Source organism: Balaenoptera ricei, chromosome 8 (genome assembly GCF_028023285.1).
Source record: "Balaenoptera ricei isolate mBalRic1 chromosome 8, mBalRic1.hap2, whole genome shotgun sequence".
In the NCBI taxonomy this organism is placed as follows: Eukaryota; Metazoa; Chordata; class Mammalia; order Artiodactyla; family Balaenopteridae; genus Balaenoptera; species Balaenoptera ricei.
This window is the reverse complement of record NC_082646.1, coordinates 103,773,409-103,798,465: the sequence shown is the minus strand read 5'-3', so window position 1 is coordinate 103,798,465 and position 25,057 is coordinate 103,773,409. Positions and strand designations below refer to the sequence as shown.

Genomic DNA, 25,057 nt, shown 5'->3' with positions numbered 1-25,057 from the left:
GCAAGATCCACTGAGTGGCCTTCTCCACGATCCCTGGCTCTGGGAGGGCTCAGAGGAAACCTGACCCCCAGCCTTCTCCCTGCAGGCAGAGCTGGGCATTGGCTGGTGCAGCTAGGCTAAAAGCCCAGCCTCTGAGCAACCTGGGATCAATGCCTTTTCCAGGCAGGTCTGAGATAAAATCTACTCACCCTCCCCTGCCTCAGAAGCTTTTGGAGGCCCAGGTCAAAATGCATTCAGCGCAGCAACCCTGGCCCCGCTGATCCAGGGCTCATTGGCAGATCAGGAAGGGGGTGCTGAACTCACAGGCATCTGTCCATCACCTCCAGGAGGGCAGGCCCTGTGTCTTCTTGTTGCTGCATCCCCAGCATTTTTCATGGTGCCGGGCCACAGTATTCAATACATTTCCAATTCACCCTGACATTTGCACCTCGATGGTTAGAGCTGCCTCCAACCCAACACACACAGACACACACAGACACACACACACACACAGACACACACAGACACACACACACAGACACACACACAGAGGCAGAGCCTGGGCTCTGTGAGTTCAAAGACTTGTCACTCCACCCCCAGTTTCATTCCGCAGTTGGTTTAATCTCGGGATACTCAGAGCAGGACACCAGAAGCTGGCCCTGAGCCCTCAGGCCTCTCCCTGGAGGCTGCCTTGGACACGGTTACGGCTCTAGGAGTGACACTGATATTTATGTGTTCATCGGGGAGGATCCCATCAATCCAAGCAGACAGCTGGGGACTCGGGGCTTAGTGCAGCTTCTGGGCCCCTCCTGGAAGACATCTCTGTGCTTCTGCCCCACGGGGACTGAGCCCCACTCTGGGTCTCTGGCGGGGCTGGATGGGACCGTCTTTGTAAACCTTTGGAAGCTCAGAATAAGGACTGCTGTCCAGGAATGGTCACTGCAGATCAGGGCTGTGTCCCTGGTGGGCTCTAAGGCTCTCTAGAGGCAGGGCTGGCCTCAGGCCCCGGGTGGTCGACGAGGAGCAGCCATCCTGCTCCCTGTGCCATCCTGGGCTGTGCCCAGGAAAGCTGGACTCCCTGCCAGGTGCAGGTACCAACCTGAGCTTAGCCTGAGCCCCAGCACCCACCTGTCAGAGCAGCAGCCGTCCAATGGCCCCTGCACATGGGGCCTCCCTGCCCCTCGCAGAACACCTCTGGGCCCTGAGCTGTCAGAGACTCGGGCAACCAAAGCCTCAGACACATGAGGGTCGGAAGGGACCTCAGGAATCTTCCAGTTCAAACCTTCCACGCGGCCTGCCGAGCAGTGGCCTAGGCTCTGCCTGTTCACCCCTGAGGCGGAGAGCTCGGCCCCTTTCAGAGGCAGCATCTCTTCCTTGGGGCTGCTGTCTGGGGCTGGGGGAGGGCTGTGCTGGCAGGTTCTGTTGATGGATGGAGGCTGGGCCATCCTAGGTGTGGAGGTTCCTTTCATGTCTCCAGGGGAGGACTCTCAGCTCCTGGGGCATGAGGGGGAGGGTGGGGGGAGGGCAGGGGGAGCAGGCAGAGCCGGAGTCCGGAGACAGGGAGCGCACAGAGCCGCGCCGGGCCCACGCTAGGCTGCTCCAATGTCATCATAGTCTTCATTGGAGGAGAAGTCAGGCTGGGGAGTGAGGGACCCTGTGCGGCCGGGAGACTCAGGTCAGTGAGAGGCCCGGTCGTTGGGCCTGCTGAGCAGGGACAGAGCTGAGCAGGTCTGGGTCCACGTTCCTCTCCCCCGGGATGCTGCGCGAGACCACCTTACAATCTTGCTCATGGCTACCTCCTTCACTAGAATGTCAGTTCTGAAGGCATAGCCTTGTCTGTGTGGTTCAGGGCTATAGTCCGCGAGTGCCAGGAGCCCCTCTGCTGCCACCGTCTCCCCCAAGGGGCCATCTGGCTGCTTCTGCTTGAATGCCTCCACTAATGGGGAGCTCACTTCCTCTCAAGGCGTTCTCTTTGAATCTTTCTCTGCCCCACCTACATCCATTTTCCCTACCTCCTCATATTCTCGTTTGCTTTAAAAAATCCCGTTACTTCTCTTTTTTCCCCCGTGGGCCAATGTATCCAGAGCTACCCCATATATCCACCCTCCAGTCCCTCTCTGTGACCCCTCCCAGAACCCCCTCCCCTGCCCCTGGCACCTGGACATCCAAACTGCTCCGCAGATGGGAGCTGGGGCGGCGGCTGGAAGTTCTGGTACCACTCTCCGGAGGAGGTGCTGGAGCTGTCATCAGCCGAGGGCCCTGCTGGAAACCCCCAGAGCCAGTCACCCTCTGCCAGGCTAGTTCACGAAGTGCCAGAGCTGGGAGGCCCTCAAGACTCAGTAGAGTCAGGTCCTTAGCTTGACAACCGAGGAAATGAAGGCCCAGAGAGGGCAGGAGACTTGTCCAAGGTCACACAGCACGTGGCCGCCGAGCTGGGACTAGAGTCCTGAACTCAGACTGGCTCAGGGCTCCCAGCTTTACGCTTCGTCTGGCCAGGTCGGCTATAGGATGGGGGGCTGGAGAAGGCACACAGTCCTCCTGGGCCCGCCTTACCTGGAAAAGCTACCTGGGAGCCAGCCAGCTCCAAGTTCAGGGGCTGCCCCAGCAGGGGGTTCCTCTCTGAAGGAAACACTTGAGAGTTCCACGGAGGTAGCCTGCTGCTGGGGCTGTTACAGTACTCCTCCCCTGAAGATGTGCTGGAGCCACTCTTGCTCCTTGGGTGGTGCGGAGGGCCCGTGGAGCGGGGGTCTGCAATGCAGTGTTCAGGGTTGGCAGGTGGGACCTGGGAGGCATGCACCTCTTCGAGTCCTGGGCCTGAAAGAGAGAATCATGATAAAGAAGATGCAGTGCAGCAAGAGGGCTTTAGGTTAAACTTGAGAAAGAACTTACTGCCAGTGGGAATTGTTAAAGTCAGGAAGGACCTGTTGAGGGAGGTTGCGCTGATGCTTCTCAAGGCGAGTGACCTGCTAAGTCCGGAGGCGGGGCTGGCACCCCAATCACCACCCTCCACGTCCCTCCCCAGCCTGACTCACCTTCCTCCAAGGGGGGCATCTGGAACCTGTTCTGCTGGACCTCTTCATCCGTGAAGCGGTGCCGTTGGGAATCTACAAGCAGAGATGGCGGTGAGGAAGGAGGCGGGTAGGCTCCACCTCCTTGTCTGGGGAGCCCGGAGCAGAGGCTGCTGCTCTGTGGGATTCGGGAGGCTGAACAGGGCAGGAGGACAACCCTGATGGCTTAGTCTTTTTCATCAGATCCCAGGCTCAAGTCCTAGTGCAGGCAGACCCCGAGCCTCAATCTGAAACCAGCCTGGGGACAGGCTGCTTCTGGCCAGAAACCCTAGTGCCCTGTACCTCCCCAGCCCCAGCTGTCCCTCCTGCCACTTAAGGGAATACGGGGAGTTCTTCTGCTTGGGCAGCTCAGGGCAGGAAAAGGCCAGATGTTGCCCCTGAGGAGCCTTCCCAGAGTGAAGCTGAGGGGCTGGAATCTTTGTATCCTGGGCTCTGCGGTACCTCTGTTTCAGAATCACAGCGGTGCAGATTCATAGCATCTTAAGAACTTGAGTGTCTGGAATCCGGGAGTCAGCTTTTTGCATGTGTTACTACTGACTTTTAGTCTCAGTGTCACAGGATTTTGGACCCCCGGTCTTGCATCTGACATGCCTGGACTCAGAATCTCAGGTTCTAAGGACACTCATCTCTGTGGCTCCCAAATTCTGGACCATGGCCCCGCAGAGTGGAATCATCCACACTGCCCCCCAGGGGCCCTGGTTCAGCAGGTGGGGCAAAGATGGCTGCTGTCCCCAGTATCCATCCTACTGCCCCGCCCCCGGTACTAGGAGACCTCTGGGCTTTATCTGGACACACAGCTGCCCAGGACAGAGGCTTCGTCTCCCCGCCTCTCTTGCAGCTGCCGGGTTTAAGTTCTGATGGGTGGAAAGTGCCTGGGAGCCGTGTGGGCATGGCTGGCGTCCTGCCATACAGGGTAGGGCACGCCTCACCTTCCCCCTTCTGAAGGCCTAGAATGCAGACATGGTGGTGAGCCACTCTGGACCATGTGGACCGGGCAACGTCTTAGGGACTGCAGAGTAGCAAGAAAGGAGCCCGGGCCCCCTCCAACTTCTCCGGATGATGTCATTTGGAGTCTGTGTCACACACAGCCAAACGCTCATCCTAGCTTATAAAGGAGGTCCCGGGTGGGGCTCAGGAAGTTTCAATGAGCTCCCAAGGGCTTTCACAGTAGATGTGAGAGTCTCTGCTCTCGTCTGACCTCCCGGCCTCGCGTGGGCCCTGCCTGAGCACTGGCCTTCCTCCTTCTATATCCCCAACAGGCAGAGAGCAGAGCTGGAGAAGCCGGATGAGAAGTGCGAGCTGGGCTCATGGTGGAGGTGGGCGAGGAGGTGAGATTGACGGGGCAGGATGGGACGCAGAAGGGGTGAGAGCACGCGAGAAGCCATCTGAACCGGAGTGCCTCGTATCACACACAGACGCAGCCACAGTTAGGTGAGTGTCGAGGGACTGGTCTTGAGACCTGCACGGCCACAGACAGGCACGGGAGAGAAGGTGGTCCAAGGGGAAATGGCTTGAGATGTCTCCAGGGTCACCAAGCACTTTGAAAACTTCAGTGCAGGACCATTGAGAGTCAGTCCAGCGGTCACAGCGAGGGAGATGCCATTCTCATCATGCAGGGGTCACCGAGGGGGGCAAACTAGTGCAGGTCCCCCAGCCAGCTGGGCCCTCTCCCTGGTGTGGGCAGGTGGGCCCTTGGGAGTCCGGGCCCAGGCACTCACTGTAGAAGGTGGTCAGGGCCACAGGAGGCTGGCTGCTGAAGTCATAGTGCTCATAGTCTGAGTCGGAGCTGGAGTTCGTGTCTTCAGGGGGCGGAGCCTGGACCTGGATGGGCAGCTTGGGAACTGGGGAGAGAACAGAGTGGGGAGCATGGCAAGGCAGGGGGCAGAAAGCTGCAGAGGGAGGCGGCAGAGAGCGTGGACAGCGGGGACCGGAGACAGAGGGGCAGGGAGTCAGGCAGCCCGTCTCGCACAAGACCGTCGGGCCTGGGTTTTCCAAGCCCCCCCGCATCCATTTCAAACACGGGGAGCTAAATAACACTTATTTACTTAACAAACACATAGTAGTCCCTGCATGCCAGGCACTATTCCAACATTTGTAAACATTATCTCAGTTAATGCTCATAATAACCCTGTGAGGTAGTTAGGTGAGTGTCCCCATTTTATAGCTGGGAAAACTGAGGCACAGAGAGATTCTCACATTGCCTAGAGAAGCAGGCAATGTGGCTCTTAACCTCTAGACCATAACATTCAGTGAGTGGCTGCTCTGTGCCTACTCTTGTGCTAGGTCTGGGTTCATATTCTCTTCTCAAATATATGGATATCCTGTGTGCTAAGAATCTTTATAACATACGGCTGAGTTTTGTATTGGTTTTTGTGTCACTGAACTCTTTCAAATAAAGGCGATTTAATATATTCATAATGCAGTGTGATTAAACTCGAACTTCTTCACAAGACTCTCAAGAGGTAATGCATTGATGTATCATTAAAGATGGATGACTGATCCCATTTTTTTTGACTCGGAAAATATGAAATAAAATTATGTTCCAGGAAAATCTTGATGGGGCTTTGCAGGGAGGCTAATTGGGCAGACCATTGGAAGAGGCAATGGTGTTACAAACCTACTGACCAATTAGCAAAACAGAGCTTTCCTTTGAGAACCAAGGTCCAAAATGTCCTGGGCCTGTTTTGGTCCAGAATTCAAAAGCTTAGAGTTCTAGAATGAGTGCACTGGAAAGTCATCGGCCTATCAAGGCCCAGACTGAGGCTGAACCTGCTCAAGGTCCCACAGCCACTCGTGGGCTGGCCCAGGTCTCATCTCCAGCTGGGGCACTGCTTTGACCTATGCAGTACTGACCCTCTGGAAAATATTCCCTTCTTGTCCTCCCCCGCCCTCCTCACCCCCAGGGTGGGTGACATCCTACTTTCTTCTTTGGCGATGGTGATGGGAACCTCTTGATAGCTTGTGGTCCCCGCTGGGGTGGTGGTGGGTAGGTGCTGGTGGTTCACCATAGCGGGGAGGGCTGAGGAAGGGGAGGCAGAGATTCTACAAGTCATTTTTGGCACCTTCCAGTCTTCCTGGTTCTGCTCTCATGGGGACACCTCCCTCCTCACCTCCCCCATCCCCAAACGCCCTCAAACACACACACACACACACACACACACACACACACACACACACACACACACAATCCGGTCCTCCTGTGGACAACTTCTGGGGGGCATGCTGGGAAAATCCTTCCCATCAGGAGGTGCTTCTTGGGGCCAGGGCTGGGTGGCCATTGCTGGATCGCTGCCATTCCTGTTGGGGTTCCCCATGGCTCATGTACCCCTGGGAGGACTGTGCCTCAGGTCTGCTTCTTTTCATACCTGGGCCTTTCCCGTGGTTCCTGGGACTCTGCACCTACCGTATTTTCCTTTAATTCTCAAGAGGATGATGGCTATGAAACTGAGTGAGACAAGAAGGAGAATTCCCAGAACGATGCAAGGGATGAGGAGCATTAGCTCTCGAGATTCCCAGTCCTTCATTTTCACCGTCACAGAAGATTCTGGAAGCAAGAACCCCAAATCAGGGAGAAAAAGGAAGGGGCATGGACTTCTCCTTGCCATTCTCACCTCTCCTTCTTCTCTGCATCTGACCCACTTCCCTTTTGGACGTATCCTCCTCCTCCCTTCTTTTTTTTGAATTTTCCCATCTGCTTTTAGGTGCCTGGTATATAGTAGGTGCCTGAGAAATGCATATTGAATGAATAATTGACTGAATGAAACTTCCTCCTGGCCACAAAGCCAGGAGATCTGTCTCTGCTCAACAATTATTGAGCACCCACTGTGTGCCAGGCACTAGACCTGGGGAGACAAATATGACGGCAGTGTCACAGGCCTTGAGGGTCTCTGTCTAGTGGGAAGATCGACAAGCCGACTCAGTCCAATTCAGTGAGTTGCCTGCTGTGATGAAGGTATAGACAGGCATGCGGCCCTCCAAGGGGCACCTGATTCTCTACAGGGAAGACCAAGGCTGGATCCCCAGAGAAGGTGGCTCTGAGCATCTGCTGGCAGGGAACAGACCATCAAGATAGCGAGATCTCCTTTCCTTGCCCCAGATGAGTCCTTCTTACCAGACATGCACCCTGAGGGCGGGGGTGAGGGCCATGATTCCAGACCTCCCAGCTCTGCAGCCCTGGTGTGACCTCTTGCCTTCCCCTCCCTCTTGGCCTCACCCCTGCTGAAAAGAACCCAAAGCAGAGAATGGATGGAGGTTGCAATGAGGCCCTAACCCTCATCATCCCAGAGACACGAACCATCTCCTGCTCAGTGCAGAAAGCCTGGGGTGCGCAGGCCACAGAGCTGGAGGAAGGGTAGTGACAGTAACGCAGGAGGTTGCGGGGATGAGATCACCCAGAGCCCCTGGCTGGTGGCAGTGTCTGCTCCCCCTGGGAGATTACCGCCCCCCCACCAGTCCTCATTTTCTCCCCTCTCCCTTTCTGTTTGCAAATGGAGCAGACTGGGCTGGGGTAGGAACTGGATTTAGCAGCAGCAAGCAGGTGCAAGGGAGAGACTGGACTGTGGGGGGCTATGGGGAGACCCGTGAATGTGGGCCAAGAGGGTCAGGGGCCGAGGGAGGGGCTGCAGAACCAAGGGCTGGCGTGTACTCCTTGGAGACCGGCTCTCCATAAGCGGTCTGCTCTTCTGAGGGCGGCGTGGCTCCCACCCTGACCTCAGCAACTGAGAGCGTGCAAGGGTGTGTGGGTCCCGGCAGGAGCTCGCCCTCCAGCCTGCACAGTCCCCAGCGTTTCATTCCCTCTCCGTGCCCTCAGCCATTGCCAGGTTCTCTGGCAGGACTTGCTGCCCCTTGGTCCCCTCCCCAAGCCACCCACCCAGCTCTGGAGAGGGTCTGAGACAGGGAGCCAGGAGCCAAGGGAAGGGGTAAGCCTGTGAATCCGGGCCAGCCCCTGTGGTTATCTCGGGGCTGCCACGGGGCCTGGACTAAATAATCAATAAATAAGAATAACTGAGGCCCAGACTGTGCTTACTATGTACTAAGCCCTGTTGTAAGTACTTTATAAAAATTAATTTACCGGAGACTCACAACAATGCTAGGAGAGAAGTACTAGGATTATCATCCTTGTTTTATAGTCAAGGGATCTGAGGCTCAGAGAGGTTAAGAATTGCCCAACATTATACAGCTAGCAAGAGGCGCAGCTGGGGGCTGGGCCCCAGGAGTTGGCTACACACAAGTGGAGGATAGACCAAGTGTGGATTCAGAGTTCAGAGCCTTGAAGGCAAATTCCAGCCGACACTGCTGGCCATCACCTCACCCTCTGGCCTCGAGCTTCTTCCTCTGTGTAAGGGTTGTGGGAAGACCTCCCCCAGGGGGCTGCCGGGAAGATTAAAGGGTTGGGAAATAATGACTATAAAGCACTGGCCGGTGCCCAGAACATTATAAACACACTGGCTGTGGCCCTCGGCGTCCCCAACCCCCTGGCTGGTGTCGGATCAGCTCCAGTTCTCTACAGCTCTATCCTCTGCCCTACAGGATCTCACAGAGATGGGGGAGAGGACTCCTGTCTAAGAAATATCAGGATTCAGGGAGCTGTGGAGCTGACATGATAGAGGCAGGCGAGGTGAGAGGAGCACGAAGCAGCCAGAGAGCCCCGGGGATGGTGGGGGGGAGTCAAGTTCCTTGTCTGGAGGTAGGGGATGGGGGACAAACCGTCAGACCCCTCCCGCAGACACACACACACACACACACACACACACACACACACACACGCATGCACCTGAGCCTCTGAGAAACTGCATCCCCAGGGACACTCACCCACAGTGACCGGCTGACCACTTGCAGGGATTTCAGAAGCGGACAGATTGAGCAGGCTCCGGGCACCTATCAGAAAGCACTGTTCATTCACTCAGCACACGTGCCCGAGCACCTACTGTGGCCAGGCCTTGTGCTAGAAACTGGACAAGACAGACAAGTGGCCTGCAACTGGGGGTGTGTTCCCACCGGGGCCCATGGCTGAGTCTTTCCCACACCCCACAATAAGGAGGATCTCATGGATTAAATGCCAGGAAGGTTTTTTTGGTTTAAATAAAGGGCGAATGAAAGAATTAGCCCTTCCTTCTGTATAATCTGCTATAGAACACAAGTATTTCCCTTTTCCATCTAGTATTGGATTTGGTCTTCACACCTGCCTCAGGAGGTGGGAATCTGACAGTCTCATTATTATCATGATCATTTGACTGGTAAGGGATGGGGCTTACAACGTCCCTTGGTGGATATTATCTGACTTCCCGGCTACCCTGTGGAGTGCCTGGTATCAGCATCCACATATTCACAAGACGAAGCCTCCCAGCTGGTAATTGGCAGAGCTGGAATTCATAGCCTGGTGTCTGAACTCCATAGAGATGCTAACGCTGTGTTTGTTTAACGCTCTTGCTTTTTCACATTTTAACACCTCAGAAATCGGGGTGATGACATGTATCGTTACAACTGATGGCACTTCAAGAGTTTATTTTGGCAGCATTTTCGTCCTTTATGGTACATAAAATAATAACAGTGTGCCTTATCATCAATGCCATCTTAGACTTCGTGAAACCCAATTCATAGAGCAGATGGGAGGCTCTGCTGAAATATATACTGAGTGCCCAGCAATGCCTGGCACCTGATTAGGGCTCCAGACACTGTGGCTAATATTATTAGTGTCTCCTAATGTTATTTTTATGATCATCACCAGCCCTGGGATGGCAAATTGGTTTTATCTCCTGAGCCGGTTCCAGTCAATAGGGAACACTGCTTCGCATATAATAATGCCTTAATAAAGATTGGATTCATGATTCTGGGACTGAGTCAAGGATCTGGGGAAAAGAATGCCCTGATTAATCAGTAATGTCTGCCTGGGCATGGGAAGGGCAATGGTCCCTCTTATGCCAGTATTTGCCATTCCTGATCTAGCCCAAGCTGTAGTCCTTGGGCTATAAGTTCTTAGGCTGTGGATTCAGTTGCAATTCCTGGTCCAAATCTGGGGGTGGGGGGGAGTGGGGTTGGGGGGAGGAGGGATACCTGAGCAGAGGACCCTGGCTGCCTGTGATTGGCTGCAGAGGTTGGAGTTATTGAACCGCCAGAAGCACTCGGAGAGCGTGGGCTCCCCTCCCTCGCATGAGTAGTACATCTTGCCCGACAGGGAGTGTGGCAGCCCCTTGGGCACCCGGGCCAGAGTCCCACAGCCCAAGTCCCGGCAGAGCACCTTGGCCTCTGGTTCGTACCACGTACTGTCACACACTGTGCTCCAGACCCCTCGGAAGTATACCTCCACCTGCCCCTCGCAGGGGTCAGTGCCCCCGGTCAGGCGCCAGGACTGGTGCTCTGCAGGGGGTGGGGGGGGGTCAGAGTCAGGTCAGGATCCTTTGGGCCGAAACCCCCACCAGCCCCGACCCACAAATGCAAACTCCCCAGAGCCAATCGGTCTCCAGATCTTGTGTACTCTCCCTCCTGTCTCTGCATCCCTCCTCTCATCTGCCCCACCTGCTCCAGCTGACCCTGCTGCTGTCTACATTCTGGCTGCTCAGATGTGGTCCTTGGACCAGCGGCTTCCGTATCACCCGGGATCTTGTTAGAAATGCAGAATTTCAAGCCCTGCCTCAGACCTACTGAATCAGAATGTACATTGGGCGAGACCTGCCTCCCTCCGCATTCTTGGGCACGTTAAGAGGAGCACTGGCTCCAGAACTTCCCGTCCTCATCTGGGCTGCCGACAGCCTCCACAGCGCCTCCCAGCCTCCATCTCCTCTTGCTGTTCTGAACCAGGTGACCAACTCCCGCTCAGAAAAAGCCTCACCTCTAATATCACCTACTCCAGGAGGTGGGCAGGCTTAGCCCTCCAGCTCTGGATTGCCTGCTGTCTCTTAACTTCACCTGGCTTCCTTTCTTAAGGCATTTGCCACCCTCTCTCCTGGATTGTTTGTCTGGGTCTCATCTTCCCTTTTGGACTATGACCTCCCATGGGCAGGGACCATCTCTCCAGCACTAACTGCAGGCCTGGCGCCCAGCAGGCCTACAGTAAGTGCTGGATAACCGTGGGTCAGCATCGCCCACTGACCTGAGCACACCACGCCGGCGTCCTCCTTGTGGCCACAGTAGCCGTTTCCCGGCAGCCCCAGGCAGTCCCACAGGTAGGTCTCCGACCCGGAACAGTTCACTTGGTCCCGGTGGATGCGTCCATGGCCAGGGGCAAAGTGCAAGCCGGGCAGGGCCTGGACCGCCCAGCCGCAGCTCAGTTGCCGGCACACCACGTGGGCATCGTCCAGGTCCCACGTGTCGTCACACACCGAACCCCACTGTCCGTGCTCCAGCATCTCCACGCGGCCCTCGCACGGGCTGCCACCACCCACCAATTTCAAATCGAGGTTTTCTGGGGATAGGAGAAGGGGTTTGTGGATGCGAGGAAGGAGGGAGAGGAAGGGAAGTGGGGGGGAGGATTGTTGTGCCTGGGGCTGTGGACCCAGTGAGAGGGGCGGGTAACCCAGTGGGCAAGACTGGGGAACACTGCCTGTCTGGGCTGTGGACCTGGGGTGGGGCGGAGGTGGGGAACTGGTCAAGACTGGGGACCCAGGGGAGGTGCTGGATACCTAGTGGGAGGGGCTGGGAGCCTTTTGGGAGGGGCTAGTAACCTGGTGGGCGGTGCTGAGGAATCGTCTCAGGGCGGCGGGAGGGGTAGGCTGAGCGACAGACTAGTGGGTGGGGCAAGAGACCGGGGGGGTGGGGCAAGAGACCGGGTGGGCGGGGCCTGAAGAGCAGGTCTCGGGGCTGGGGGGCGGCAGTGCTAAGAGATCCTGGGAACCTGGCATATTTCTGTACCAGGGGGTAGAGGCGCTGCAGCCCTCCGGTGAGGGAACCAATTGTATTCGCGTCAGTGGTGGGTCGGGGTAGAAGTCTGGAGGGCGAGACTTGGGTCCAGTGGCCAGGGCTGGGGACAGGAGGCGGGGGCAGTGGCCGAAGAACTGGGAGGTAGGACAGGGAGGAGCCCGGCGGCGGGAGCGGGTTGGTCCGCTCGTACCTGCACAGGTGACCTGGACCGGCCTCTCGTCGCTGCTGCACGCGTGCTCCACCACCTTGCAGAGCTGCCATTCGGGGCCGCTGCACTGGACGGTGGGCGCCAGGGCCCACGTGGTATTCGGGGCCCAGCTGGCGTTTCCCGCGGCTGCACCAGGCGGCAGCGCCGGGGTCGGCAGGGCGGGCTGTTCCAGCGGCTCCGCCCGGCCGCAGCCCAGCGAGCGGCACACGGCCTCGGAGGCGCGGAGGTCCCAGAGTGCCCCGCATGCGGGCTCCCAGGACTGCCGGAACCAGACCTCCACCGTCCCGTTGCAGCGGCTGCTACCGTTCATCAGGCGGACCTGGAGTCGCTCCCCTGGAAGGGCCAGACCCTAGCTGAGCCTCGGCTGATTCGGATTCTGCCGACCTCAGGGATGGAGGTGGAGGAGGACAGCTGCCAAGGGTCCCACCACTGATCTGTTGCGTGACCTTGGACCATACCCTACCCGCTCTGAGCCTCAGCCTTCCAGTCTGCAAAATGGGGCTGGGCTGCCTCATCCCCTGACCTTTTGGTCCTCCTTAGAGACAGGAGAAGGTAGGGCCGAAGGTGACTGGAGGTTAGGATGGGTTAGCCCTGGGGTGTCCAGTCCCCACAAACTCTTCTTTCTTGCCTCTGTCTCCAGAGTCACCCTTGTGTGAAAGGAGGGCAGGGTTCTGGGTCGAGAGGCCCTCTCCCCCGCTACCGTGGGTGCCATGCTTCCCCTCCCAGGCCCCTCCGCTATTCTGAGGGTACGACCATGGAGGCTGCCATTGTGACACCGGAACCTTGGAGGATGGACATGCGGTTGGTGATGGGGTTGAAGATGGGTGGCCTCAGTGGATGGTGGTTCCCCCTTCCCCAGAGCCCCTCCTTGGGGAATCACCTCCTGTTTTTGCCCAGGGTTGCACACAACTTTGCACAGAGTAGGTCCTTAAATATCTGTTGAGTTCATTGAGGACCCATCTGATGGAACCCCACCACTCCTACCAAGTGTCCTTTAGCTTGTTCTCAACAAATCCCCTTTAAATGCCCGCTGAATACCTTGCCCACATGTGCCTGACCTTTGATCAGTGGCCTCCCAAAGATGGTAGCGCTAAGATCTCAAAGAGAATCTAGTGGCGGAGCCTCAGGCATCGCGTCAGGAAGGAGAAGGGTTGTCTGAAGTCAGGGAGCCTCCCTGGTACCATAAAAACCCACTTCCCTTTCCCATCACCCCAACAGACCACCTACTTGGTCTCAGAAAGCTGACTGTGAGCCCCGCAAGATTGTTTCCTCACCTGGCTCCGAGAGCTGGCTCTCTTCACTGGTGGTGTTGGGCTGGCCAGATGGGGCTGGACTTGGGTGACCTGAAATTAACCAGCAACAGCCGTGGTGGGTGAGTGAGCTCAGGCCTGGAGGGCACACAGGTGCCTTGAAGGGTAGGGGGCACCTTCTGGAGCCTTCTGTGGCTACATGGGACCTCTGGTAGGACAGGGTCCTTGACCTTGGATGCACTTACCTCCTTTCGAGAAATTCTCAAGCTTTGGAGTTGCAGCATTCTGCACTTCATCTACTAATCGTGCACGCATCCTCAGAAATCAGAGGAGAACAGAGAGGAACAACTGTGGCTTTGGGGCCAGACCCACTTACTGGTTGAGCGATCATGGAGGGGTTACTAACTGCTCTCGACCAGAGTCCCAGTTTGTTGGCAATAACACTTAACAAAAGTTTAGTGAATCTAAACGGAGGCAATACCTGTAAAATACTTCACATACAGAAGCTCAAAAATGGGAGTTACTATCAGGAAAAACCTTTCTGGTTTGGAAAATTTGTCTGAGAAATTCATACCAGACTTTAGGGTAATTGGAGCATCCTGAGCTGGGAACCGTTGGACTATGAAGTACTTTCAGACACTAAGAAACTAACATTGGCTGAGGACCGATTATATGCCAGGTCTTTGCATATGTTATTTCATTTTCCTTCAACAACAAGGTGAGGTAGGTATTAGCATCCACTTTTTAGAAATCAGGAAAGGAGGCCCAGAGAATAGAAATCAATTGACTGTGCCAGATTGTGTCCATTCGTCCCTCCAGAGACTCTGTCCACTTTGCCCTGGGAGGCTGACCAGTTTCGACTAAATCAGCATCTTCCAGGGCACTTGGGCTTCTGTTGGGCTCAGCCAATGGGGAGCCCCAGCAGAGAGAGGAGGGAGGGAAGAGCGTGAAGTCGTGGTGTTTATCCTCCTGGTTCCCTCCCGGTGGGATCCCTTCGGCAGGTTGTGTCCCTCATCTGAAAGTCACTGGTCCTCTCCACGGGGTCACTTCTCCTTGACTTTCTCCTTCCGGGTCTCAATGACCACTCTGTGGTCTTGTCTCCTCAGGCTCAGGGTGATGACAGCTCAGCTGCTCCGAGCTCCTGGTTACTGCATTAGCCTTTCTAATAGTCCTTTTCTAAATAAGACCCCTTCAAACTCCTATTTTGAGCGTGCCACCTGTTTCCTGTTGGGACCCTGGCTGATACATGGCCTGAAGCCACCCAGCTAGCAAGTGGCAGAGCCAGGATTTGAACTGTCTCCGAGGAATTGGATCTATGCCGGGCAGGGATATTTCGGTTGGCAGAAACATAAAAGGAGGGATGTGGCTGGAACCGTAGTGCTCATAAAGGAGCTCCTCTACACTTCTGGGTTCTCCTGCCCTTAGGTTGGGGCCATTGACGTCTAGGCAGAAGGACGTGTACCCACTGCTGGACCAAGGTAGGTAAGAGGCAGTGAGCCTCTTCCATCTCTTCCTGCTCTGTTGTGGCCAAATTAGAGGCCCTGGGTTCCCGATGCAAAGACAAGGTGGAGGGGGACGTTGACCCACCTTGAATTTTGTGCAAGAAGTGAGCCTTTCTAGTGTTAAGCCATGAAGATTTTGAGATGTACTTATTATCATCACAGCCTAGCCTGACCTGGCCTGACTGCTGCAGGGGCTGAAGGTTCAGGCATGACTGCTATACATTCTCAGCCTCACCTGAGAATATTCCATGGACTCACACCTAGATGAGCGTACACACACACACACACACACATACCTGCAGACATAGCTCTCCTACAAGCATCCAACTGGGCTACTCCCTCACTCAGACAGAAGTAATCAAGCCTTTAATTGCCTGTCCTCACCAACTCCCCACTTGGCTGCCCAGCCGCACCCCCTGAATGGGAAATGACTCAGAATTCAGAGCACAAACTCTGCAGCTAATGTCATAGTCAGAGCGAGGATTCAAATGCTCCCAAGTTAGGATTTCAGAACCCCGGTTCCCACAGCAATGGTCCCAGTGCTCCTGTGCAGTTGTTATTATTTCTCCCTGTGCTGGGGTGGGGAGGGGGCTGGAGGGACTGGGGTGCTAGCTGCGGTGCGTGTGTGTGTGATTGTGGGGTGTGTGTGTGTATGTGGCTGTGACAGTGTGTGTACCATTATGTGTATGTCTCTGCGTGTATATGTGAGTGTGTATGTTGTTGTGACTGCCTGTGTGTCTGTGGGGGGTCTCTGCGTGCCTCTGTATACCTGTCTCTGGTCTGAGAAACTATTTCTCATGCATAAAGGCACACATGTTTTCTGCCAGATCAGAAAACCCTGGAGGGCAGAGCCAAAGGCCGGGTCAGCCCCATACCCCAGAGCGCCCAACACAGTGTTTGCTGATTGACTGAATGAATGAAAGAGTGAGCAGGGGCCGCCAGCTCCAAGGGCGGCCATCGCCGTGGCAGTTTATTGATACCAGATATACTCAAGGGTTTGTTTTCTGTGTCAGAGGCATTTTCCTGTCCCCTACCCCAACAAGGGAGACTGGCTTTTGTGTTTTGACTTCTGTGCGCAGGAACAGAAGTTACCTCTCAGCCTCCTTCCATCCAGGCCTCGGTTCACAGAGAACCCAGCGCAGGACCAGCACTTCCCAGACCTTGTTACTGCCTTTTCCTGGCCCTGTGCTTCACACCTTTCTATAAATTTAATTCTCATTTTTGTTGAAACAAATTTATTTGAAAAGGAGCCTTTACCCTGTCCTGTGAATTTGCTTTACGATGCAAAGATGCCCGAATGTAAAAGTATACATTGCAGTTTTTTGAACAGCAAACAATTGGAAAGAGTGAATGCCCATCTGTTGGGAAAGTTGCAGAATAAATATGGTCTATTTACAGCATGGCATCTTATGCAACCTTCATAAAGAATGAAATAGGTTTATACCAGTTGGAGGGATTTCCATGCTCTGTTGAGTAAGGAAGCAAGATACAAAGAAGAAAATACAATATGATACAACTTTTGTAAAACAATGGCCAAAAAACCACTCTTACGAACTGGTATGATTATGTGAACATGGAGGAAAGTATGGAAGAACACAGACCAAGTTATGAAAATGGGTAAATTAGAAAGGTGGGTGGAAATTCCCTGGCAGTCCAGTGGTTAGGACTTTGCGCTTTCAATGCCAAGGGGGTGGGTTCAATCCCTGGTCGGGGAACAAATATCCTGCAAGCCAAAAAAAGGCAACCCCCCATAAAAAAGGAGAGCTTCAAGGGAAGGACAGAGCAGGGCCAGCTCCGTGGCCGTGTGACCTGCACTTAAGTGTCCTGGACTTGGTTTAAGCCCTGGTTCGAGCCCTGGTCTGGGAAGATCCCACATGCCGTGGAGCAACTGGGCCCGTGAGCCAGTACTGAGCCTGCGCGTCTGGAGCCTGTGCCCCGCAACAAGAGAGGCCGCGACAGTGAGAGGCCCACTCACCGCAATGAAGAGTGGCCCCTGCTTGCCGCAACTAGAGAAAGCCCTCGCACAGAAACGAAGACCCAACACAGCCAAAAATAAATAAATTAATTAATAAATTAATAAATAATAAAAATAAAGGAATTCCTTTAAAAAAAAAACGATTAGGTACAGAGGTAGATATGCAGAAAAACTAGAAAAGATAACAAGATAAATGGGCTTTTTGTATTGCTTGCCTACAATGCAAGGGAATTGTAAAAATAAGTATACTAGAAAAAAAGCCAAGTTAGAAATATTGAAAGACATGTCATCATCAAATAGAGACTCTTTGAGGAGATCAGATGATCTCTGAGGAGGACAGAGCATTGAAAATAAAATAATTAAATACCTTTTTTACCTCTTTGTTCAGTGTTATTTAATGCTCAGTTCATTTACCACTTGGAATTCTCCTGTGTGCCCAGAAAACCATCTTGGGTTGAGCCTCACATTCTGGAAAGTTATGGACCAAGAGGGACAAGGGAGGGCGGGGAGCGTTTCTGACTGGGAGGAAAAAGAAGTTGGGAGAGCTACCCAGCCCCCCCAAGGAAGGTGGCAGCTTTTTTAGGCTGGTCCCAAGCAGAGTCGAGCAGGACGCTGGCTAGGGCAGCAAGAGGAAGATGCCAGGGGAAGATGAAGTGAAGGAGACAGAGCATGGGGAAAATGAAAGCACTGCAGAGCCACCTTGCCCGGAGCCCGAGAAAATGGGCCACTCGTCCCCTTCCTGGGTCACCCAGGCCCATGGGATTTCCCCGTAGCTCTTGGAAGGTGAGAGACACAGGGAGGGAGGAGGCACAGACACTGAAGGAAAGGGGGGTGTTCTCCCAGCCAAGACCCCAGCTGGCCGGCCCAGTGTCAGAGCAAGGCTGGCAGGGAGAGTTTCAGGTCCCTGTAGGGGCTGTGGAATGCCGGCCTGGCCACACACCCATATGGGGGTGAGATAGACATCAGCTGCCACTGAGGGCACCCTCGGCCCTGGCTCCACCAGGTGTGTCGAGGAACACGTAGGCACATAGTAGATGCTCACCCAGTGGACGGTGGATGCAGAGATGCTGTATAGAGGGGAAGGCACGGTGGAGCAGGGCTACAGAACCGTGGGGGGAGGAACCCACCAAAAGAACCAGTCTGGGAAGCGTGGCAGGCAGCATCGGCCAGAAGCTCATCTTTCTCTCCTTAGTATCAGTGCAAAGTGTTTGTGAGCACGTGTGTCAACAGCCTTAAAAACAAAAAAGTACAAACCAGCCCATTTTGATCCGGTAATTCCGCTTCTGGGAACCTATCCTAAAGAAACGATCCAGAATACCACACTACACAGCGGTTAGTGTCCACGCGTCGGAATTGGAAAGTTCTCGATTCTTTTTGCTAGCGGAGCCCCTTTCTAACTGTGTGACTCAGGCAAATCATTGACCTCTCTGAGCCTCGGTGGCCCTCCTGTAAAACGGGAGCAACAAGCACCCACGTTGCGGGCTTGCCGTGAGGATTAAGAGAGATGGTGCAGCCGGGGCGCCCTGAGTGGCTGCCTTGTTAGACAAAAAGCCTACGGCCACGTGGCTTCTAATAGTTAAAAAACAAAAACAAAACTGGAGACAAGGAGACAACTGAATTGTCTAAAAGGGATCGAAGAATTGGTTAGGAAAACACAGCATGTTAAAAATTTTGCAAAAAACAAAATTTACCAAGAGTTTTTAAGGATGTGAGGGGAAGACCGTGTTGCAAGGTTCAGTGATGGAAGCAGGATACACAGTTCTCTCTCCCCAGGGCTCCCGCCCCAGCCTTGGCTTTAAGCTTCTGAAGGTCTTCCAGGACCCAGAGGGACCCAAGTTCAGTGCCTCTTTCTAGCTTCTCATCGTACCCTGGGCTTTTCCTCTGTGACCCCAGCCACAGGTGATTACGTATTTTTTTTATGAGCAGTTTTGTGGCTGTCAGTCCCACTGAATTCTAAGCGTCCCATGTGTACCCCAAGGCCCACAGACTCCCAGTGCAGTGGCCTCCCAAGTTGGCCCAGCTGCTGCTCCAGGGCACTGCCGGGGCGGGGGTGGGGTGTGCCCCGCTCCAGGATTGCGACCAGGCCCCAGGGACTGCAGTGCCCACAAGTTTTGGGAGTGGCATGGGACTGTTGGCCGGGAGACCACCACGAATTGTGTTCATGCAGACCAGCCTTTCATATCCTGAGCAAGGATGACGAAGGCTAGTTGAACCCAGGAGGACCTGCCTCTCAGGCTCTAGCTTGGGGCCCAGATATTCAAAGAGGGCAGCTGTCCAGAAACATCCACTGGCCCCTAGTCCTGAGATTCACTGGGTGCGCACTGGACTGCCATTCCCAGTTTGCAGATGGACATTTGGGAGACAACCAGATGGGTAACTAGTGTCCTATTTCCATCCCACACCGATGGGAGCCGTTACCCATCTCAGGCATCTTGAGTCCAAAATGTAGAGAGATAAGGGAAGGACTTTATGATTCTTCCCATTGCTCTGATGGGGAAAGGGGAGGCCCCAAGACATGCCAAGTACCCACCACAACCTCCTGGCACAGCTCAGCGATATAGCTGACATGTATTCAGTACTTTTACATACCAGGCCTTTTAAAAATACTTTAGATGAATTAACCAGTTTAATTCTCACAGCAAGTCCACAAAGTGGGGAAACCAAGGTGCAAAAAAGTTTAGTAGTGATTTGCTCAAGATGACACAGCAAGAAAATGGCAAAGCTAGGATCCGAACCCAGGCTGCATGGTTCAAGAACCCACACTCTTAACCACTCTACTCCACTGGGTTGGAATCCAACATCCTGGTTTCTAGTTCAGTGACTGACCATGCCAAACGCGAGGGGCAGGGAGCTCTGACAACCCAGGTGGTCTTCCAAACTCCTTCCAGCTCTACCACACTCAGCCAGCCCTGCACTTAGATAGCCCACCTCCAAGGGTGATGCAACTCAGCACTCAGTCAAGCCCCAGGGACCAATTCCCAAAAGGGCCCTGACTCTAAAGATGTGCAGCCGTGAGGAAGCCGTCCTTCCCTAGGTCAGGAGCCCCTGAGATGGCATTCTGCCCGCCATCTCCACAACAAGGACAAGATGAGGTCTGGCAGCCCAGCCAGGAGCTGCTCCACCCCTTCCCCACCAACTCTCCCACACAGGCTGGCTCCGGCACTCCCTGAGCCCCCTTGTTTCAGTTCTGAGGCCAGAGGAGAAATGGGTTGCTTGGAAGAGTCAAGGACTAATAGCCCCAGGGAGTTTAGGGGGAGGAGCCCCGAGTGGGAGGGTGCTGGGACTACAGTGAATGTTCTTCTTTGAAAGACTCTCTTGAGGTTGTTGATGGAGAGCAATTTTTTTTTAAGTTTAATACTAGTTTTATTTACTAATAGCTAGTGATCTTTAGTGGAACAGTAAACCTCTGAAATGCTTTTTTAAAAAAATTTTATTTTATATTGGAATATAGTTGATTAACAATGTTGTGTTAGTTTCAGGTGTACAGCCAAGTGATTCGGTTATACAGATACATATATCTATTCCGTTTCAAATTCTTTTCCTGTTTAGGTTATTACAGAGTACTGAGCTGAGTGCCCTGTGCTATACAGTAGGTCCTTGTTGGTTATCTATTTTAAATATAGCAGTGTGTACAAGCTGTCCCAAACTCGATGGAGAGCAATTGTTAAAACAACTGGAAAGAAAAGACAAACTGTCTATAATTCCATTAAAATTGGAAAGAAGCATAGCGCTGGCTCGCACAAATAACTTATGACTTGATTCAGAGGGAATAGCTGTGTCCTGCCTTTGAAGGGACTTGGAGAGGTTAGGTTGAGTTTATTTTGTCTCAGAGACTGAGGCTGTCCTGGGGGCTTGGTTGGACAGTGTGGTCCTCGCTTCCAGAGGTGACCGGCATCAATGGTTATGTGACTAGACCAGGCTGTACCCACTGGGGACTTTCGAAACCCAGGAAGGTTGGGCTGACTTCTCCCCCATGGGAACCCAAGAGAAAGTCAACAACTTGGTGTCTTAGGCTTATTTAACTTATTTTACAGGATTTTTGTTTGTTTGTTTTCATTCTCTCTCATCATACCTAGGAAGGGCTTAGGGACACAAGGAAAACTCAATGCACAGGCTATGGATTGAATGTGTATGTCTTCCTAAAAATTCATATTTATATGAATAAATTCATATTCGAAGCCCTAATCCCCACTGTGATGGCGTTAGGAAGTGGGGGCTTTGAGAGATAATTTGGGATAGATGAGGTTATGAGGGTGGAGCCCTCATGATGGAAAAAAAAAAAAAAGCAAGAGACATAAGATCTCTCTATCGTGTGAGGAAACAGCAAGAAGGCGGCTGTCTGCAGACCAGGAAAAGGACCCTTTCCAGACACAGAAGCTGTTGGCACCTTGATCCTGGACTTCTTAGCGTCCAGAAACGTGAGAAACAAATGTTCGTTGTTTAAGCCACAAACGTTTAAACCACCTAGTCTATGGTATTTTGCTATAGCAGCCCAAGCTAAAGCAGCACGTGATCGACAGAGAAAAGTGATGACAAAGGCTTCAAGAGTCCCAGCCCCAAAGGTCCTCAGTCACGCAGGTCAGAGAAATCCAGACTTTTTAGCTTGTATTTGTCACCATATTATATAACAGAAGATGCTCACATGCATGACCTCCTCCCTACGTGCCAGATTGAATTCCCCTCCTTCCCATCACCAAACCCAGGGGAGGTAAAAGACAACAGTTCATAATCTGCAGTGAGAGGAAACTCAAAGATCAAATCAAGGTACACCACCGGCTTTGGGGTATGATCTGTTTCTGGAACTCCCCGTCTTACTCTCCTGCTCAGGAAAGTGAGGGCGTGTGAGCGATGTTTTCCTGAAAGCTGAGAAAAGAGTCTATTGCTGTTCTGCATTCAATTCCATTAACACTTGCTGAACTTGTACCACGTGCTGCGGCCTGGAGCAGGTATTAGGGAAGTAAGCGTACATGGGATGACCCCGGGAGTAGGAGGGTCCACAGCCTTCCCAGCACCAATGCATCAGCTTCACAGGTGTCACTCTTGGGAAATTTTTTTTTATTTTCAAGTTTTTTTTATTGTCTTCTCAGTTACTAATAAAAGAACAGACATTTAATCAAAGAAGACATACACTTGGCAAGTGAGCACAAAAATGTTCAACATCATGAATCATTAGGGAAATGCAATCAAACCATAGTGAGATACATCTCCACACTTTTAAAACAGGTAGGGGCTTCCCTGGTGGCGCAGTGGTTGAGAATCCGCCTGCCAATGCAGGGGACACGGGTTCGAGCCCTGGTCTGGGAAGATCCCCCGTGCCACGGAGCAACTAGGCCCGTGAGCCACAATTACTGAGCCTGCACGTCTGGAGCCTGTGCTCCGCAACAAGAGAGGCCGCGATAGTGAGAGGCCCGCGCACCGCGATGAAGAGTGGCCCCCGCTTGCCGCAACTAGAGAAAGCCCTTGCACAGAAACGAAGACCCAACACAGCCATAAATAAATAAATAAATGAATAAAATTAAAAAAAAAAAAACAGGTAATACTCAAAGTACTGATCATACCAACCAAGTACCGGTGAGGAATACAGGGGGACTGGACTGCTCGCATACTGTTGATGGGAATACAAATGGGTACAGTCATTCATTTAGAACAAGAAACCATATGTTCGTATAAAGAATTTTAGGTACATGTTCATAGTAAACTTATCTGTGATAGCCAAACTGGAAACAAACAGGAAATTCTTTTTTCATGATTTAGAACGGAGACTTTGGTGACAGACAGAATAGTGATCCGAACCCATCTCTGTCGATCACTAGCTGTGTGACCTTGGGAAAGTCACTGAGCCCTGCTAGACTTCAGTTTTAACCTGGCACTGGGCATAATACATAAGCCACATTGGATCGCTTTGAAGGGGTGCATGGATAACATATGTAACATGCTTAGGACATGGTACATGGCCGCTGCCATTATGTCCCCCCACCCCGCTTTCTCCTGTTCAGTCCCGAATGGACATGGGAGGGCAGCTGGCCATTGACTATGTATCTATTCATTCATCCCAGGCATAACGATGGCTCTGAGGGTGCCTCAGTTTTCTCTGTAAAGGGACAATTCCAGTTCCCCCAAAGCTGCCTTCTTTCCTCTTGCCTCCCCGTCTTTCTTAGGAAGCTTAGCAGAGCTGCCTCACACTCACAACTCGCTATTCCCTTCCTTGGCTCTACAAACATGGCATCCAGCATTCCTAGAGATGAGATGTGGACTGCAGTTGCCATGGTAACAGGAGTTTCTCTAAAAGCAAAGGCTCCTGTGGACCTGGCCCCAAGGCTTGCTCAGGTTCCCATGCCAGACTCTACCTTCTTTGCAGCTACCAGATGGTAAGACGGGATACCACCAAGCATAGAGTTTCATGAGCAACTCATGATTGAGTTGCTCCAAGTGAGCCCAGCAGGCCAGAGACACTGGCCTTTTACAAGCCCCATCTTCTTGATCCCCCCGTAAGGATTCAGACCATTGCGTGCAGGAGGTGGACGTCCAGGTTCCTCTTCTAGAATTCCGATTCAGTAGGTCTTGGATGGGGCCCTAGCATCTGGATTGCGTAGAACCGTCTACCAGGTCTTGGGTAGCAGAAAGAGCATGGGATTGGAACTGAACAAGCCTGGGTTTGAAAACAAGCTTCTTCCTTACTATGGAAAACTTGGGCAAATCTCTTCATATGCCCCACTTGCCTCCCTCACCTCACAGGTATAAAAAAAAAAAAAAACCTCACAGGAGGGACTTCCCCGGTGGCGCAGTGGTTAAGAATCCACCTGCCAATGCAGGGAACAGGGGTTTGAGCCCTGGTCTGGGAAGATCCCACATGCCACGGAGCAACTAAGCCCGTGAGCCACAATTACTAAGCCTGCGCGTCTGGAGCCTGTGCTCCGCAACAAGAGAGGCCACGATAGTGAGAGGCCCGTGCACCACAATGAAGAGTGGCCCCCACTTGCCGCAACTAGAGAAAAGCCCTCGTACAGAAACGAAGACCCAACACAGTCAAAAGTAATGAATAAATTAATTAATTAATAAAAAAAAAAAAAAAGGGGCTTCCCTGGTGGCGCAGTGGTTGAGAATCTGCCCGCCAATGCAGGGGACACGGGTTCGAGCCCTGGTCTGGGAAGATCCCACATGCCGCGGAGCAACTAGGCCCGTGAGCCACAATTACTGAGCCTGCGCGTCTGGAGCCTGTGCTCCGCAACAAGAGGGGCCGCGGTAGTGAGAGGCCCGCGCACCGCGATGAAGAGTGGCCCCCGCTTGCCACAACTAGAGAAAGCCCTCGCACAGAAACGAAAACCCAACACAGCCAAAAATAAATAAATTAATTAATTAATTAAAAAAAAAGTGACTAAGAGTTCACAAGTCCTTTAAAAACCTCACAGGAAAATAAAAAAAATAAAATAAAAATAAAAAAACCTCACAGGACTGAAACAAGATCACACAAAAATCCAATACCTGGCCCCAGTAAGTAGCGAAGAAGATCCTGCAGAATCAACAAGCACAAATGTATATATGTGATAGATGTGTGTGCATATGAGGAATAGGCAGTAAAAGATTATAAACAAGATACACAGGATGATCATATTCTTGTAAATACAATGCATAGAAAAATGGCCAAAGAGACCTCATAAAGTTGAGGATGATGATATCTTGACTCCAGAACACTACTTTTCTATATATAGCTTAGAAAAATATTTGCTGGCAAGTACACATGCAGACATATACAGGGATTGTCACTGCAGCAGTGTATGTAATCAAAGAAAATTGGAAGTAATCTAACAGTTCATCACCAGGAAATAATTAATGATACTATGTTATATTTATAGACTGAATTATTTTGTTAAAAGAATGAACTAGATCTATATCTATCCACTTGGATAGATCTTTGAAACATATATTGAGCAAGAAAAGTAAGCTGCAGAACAATACATCCAATATGATACCATTTATAGAAAATATGGCACATGTACTATCTGTTGGGTATTGATACATTTTTATGTAATAAAAGTATAAAAACATGGAAAAGAAGGGTACACACACCACACTTTGGAGCGTGAGTGCTCTGGGGAGGGAGGGATAAGGAAATATTTCAGCAGCATCTGTATGGTTTTCTTCCTTATTAAAATAGATCTGAGCAAATATGCGAAAATGTAAACATTTCTTAAATATGGGTGGTGGGGATGCCTAGGAGT

The 25,057-nt window shown here is 52.5% G+C and overlaps 1 protein-coding gene across 1 annotated transcript in view; it reads right to left on the bottom strand.

Annotated features, from left to right (window-relative positions):
* Nucleotides 1-591: 591 nt before the first annotated feature.
* Nucleotides 592-25,057, bottom strand: part of CD6 (CD6 molecule) — a 41,823-nt gene continuing 17,357 nt past the window's right edge. Inside the window, exons 2-13 of the mRNA XM_059929743.1 lie at nucleotides 13,386-13,454; nucleotides 12,094-12,444; nucleotides 11,137-11,448; nucleotides 10,101-10,403; nucleotides 8,859-8,924; nucleotides 6,451-6,591; nucleotides 5,968-6,066; nucleotides 4,766-4,936; nucleotides 3,012-3,083; nucleotides 2,533-2,793; nucleotides 2,137-2,241; nucleotides 592-1,633 (exon numbers count right to left, since the gene is read on the bottom strand). Of these exons, the coding sequence (XP_059785726.1) occupies nucleotides 1,569-1,633; nucleotides 2,137-2,241; nucleotides 2,533-2,793; nucleotides 3,012-3,083; nucleotides 4,766-4,936; nucleotides 5,968-6,066; nucleotides 6,451-6,591; nucleotides 8,859-8,924; nucleotides 10,101-10,403; nucleotides 11,137-11,448; nucleotides 12,094-12,444; nucleotides 13,386-13,454 (2,015 nt within the window). The 3' untranslated portion in view covers nucleotides 592-1,568. The remainder of the gene's footprint in view (nucleotides 1,634-2,136; nucleotides 2,242-2,532; nucleotides 2,794-3,011; nucleotides 3,084-4,765; nucleotides 4,937-5,967; nucleotides 6,067-6,450; nucleotides 6,592-8,858; nucleotides 8,925-10,100; nucleotides 10,404-11,136; nucleotides 11,449-12,093; nucleotides 12,445-13,385; nucleotides 13,455-25,057) is intronic.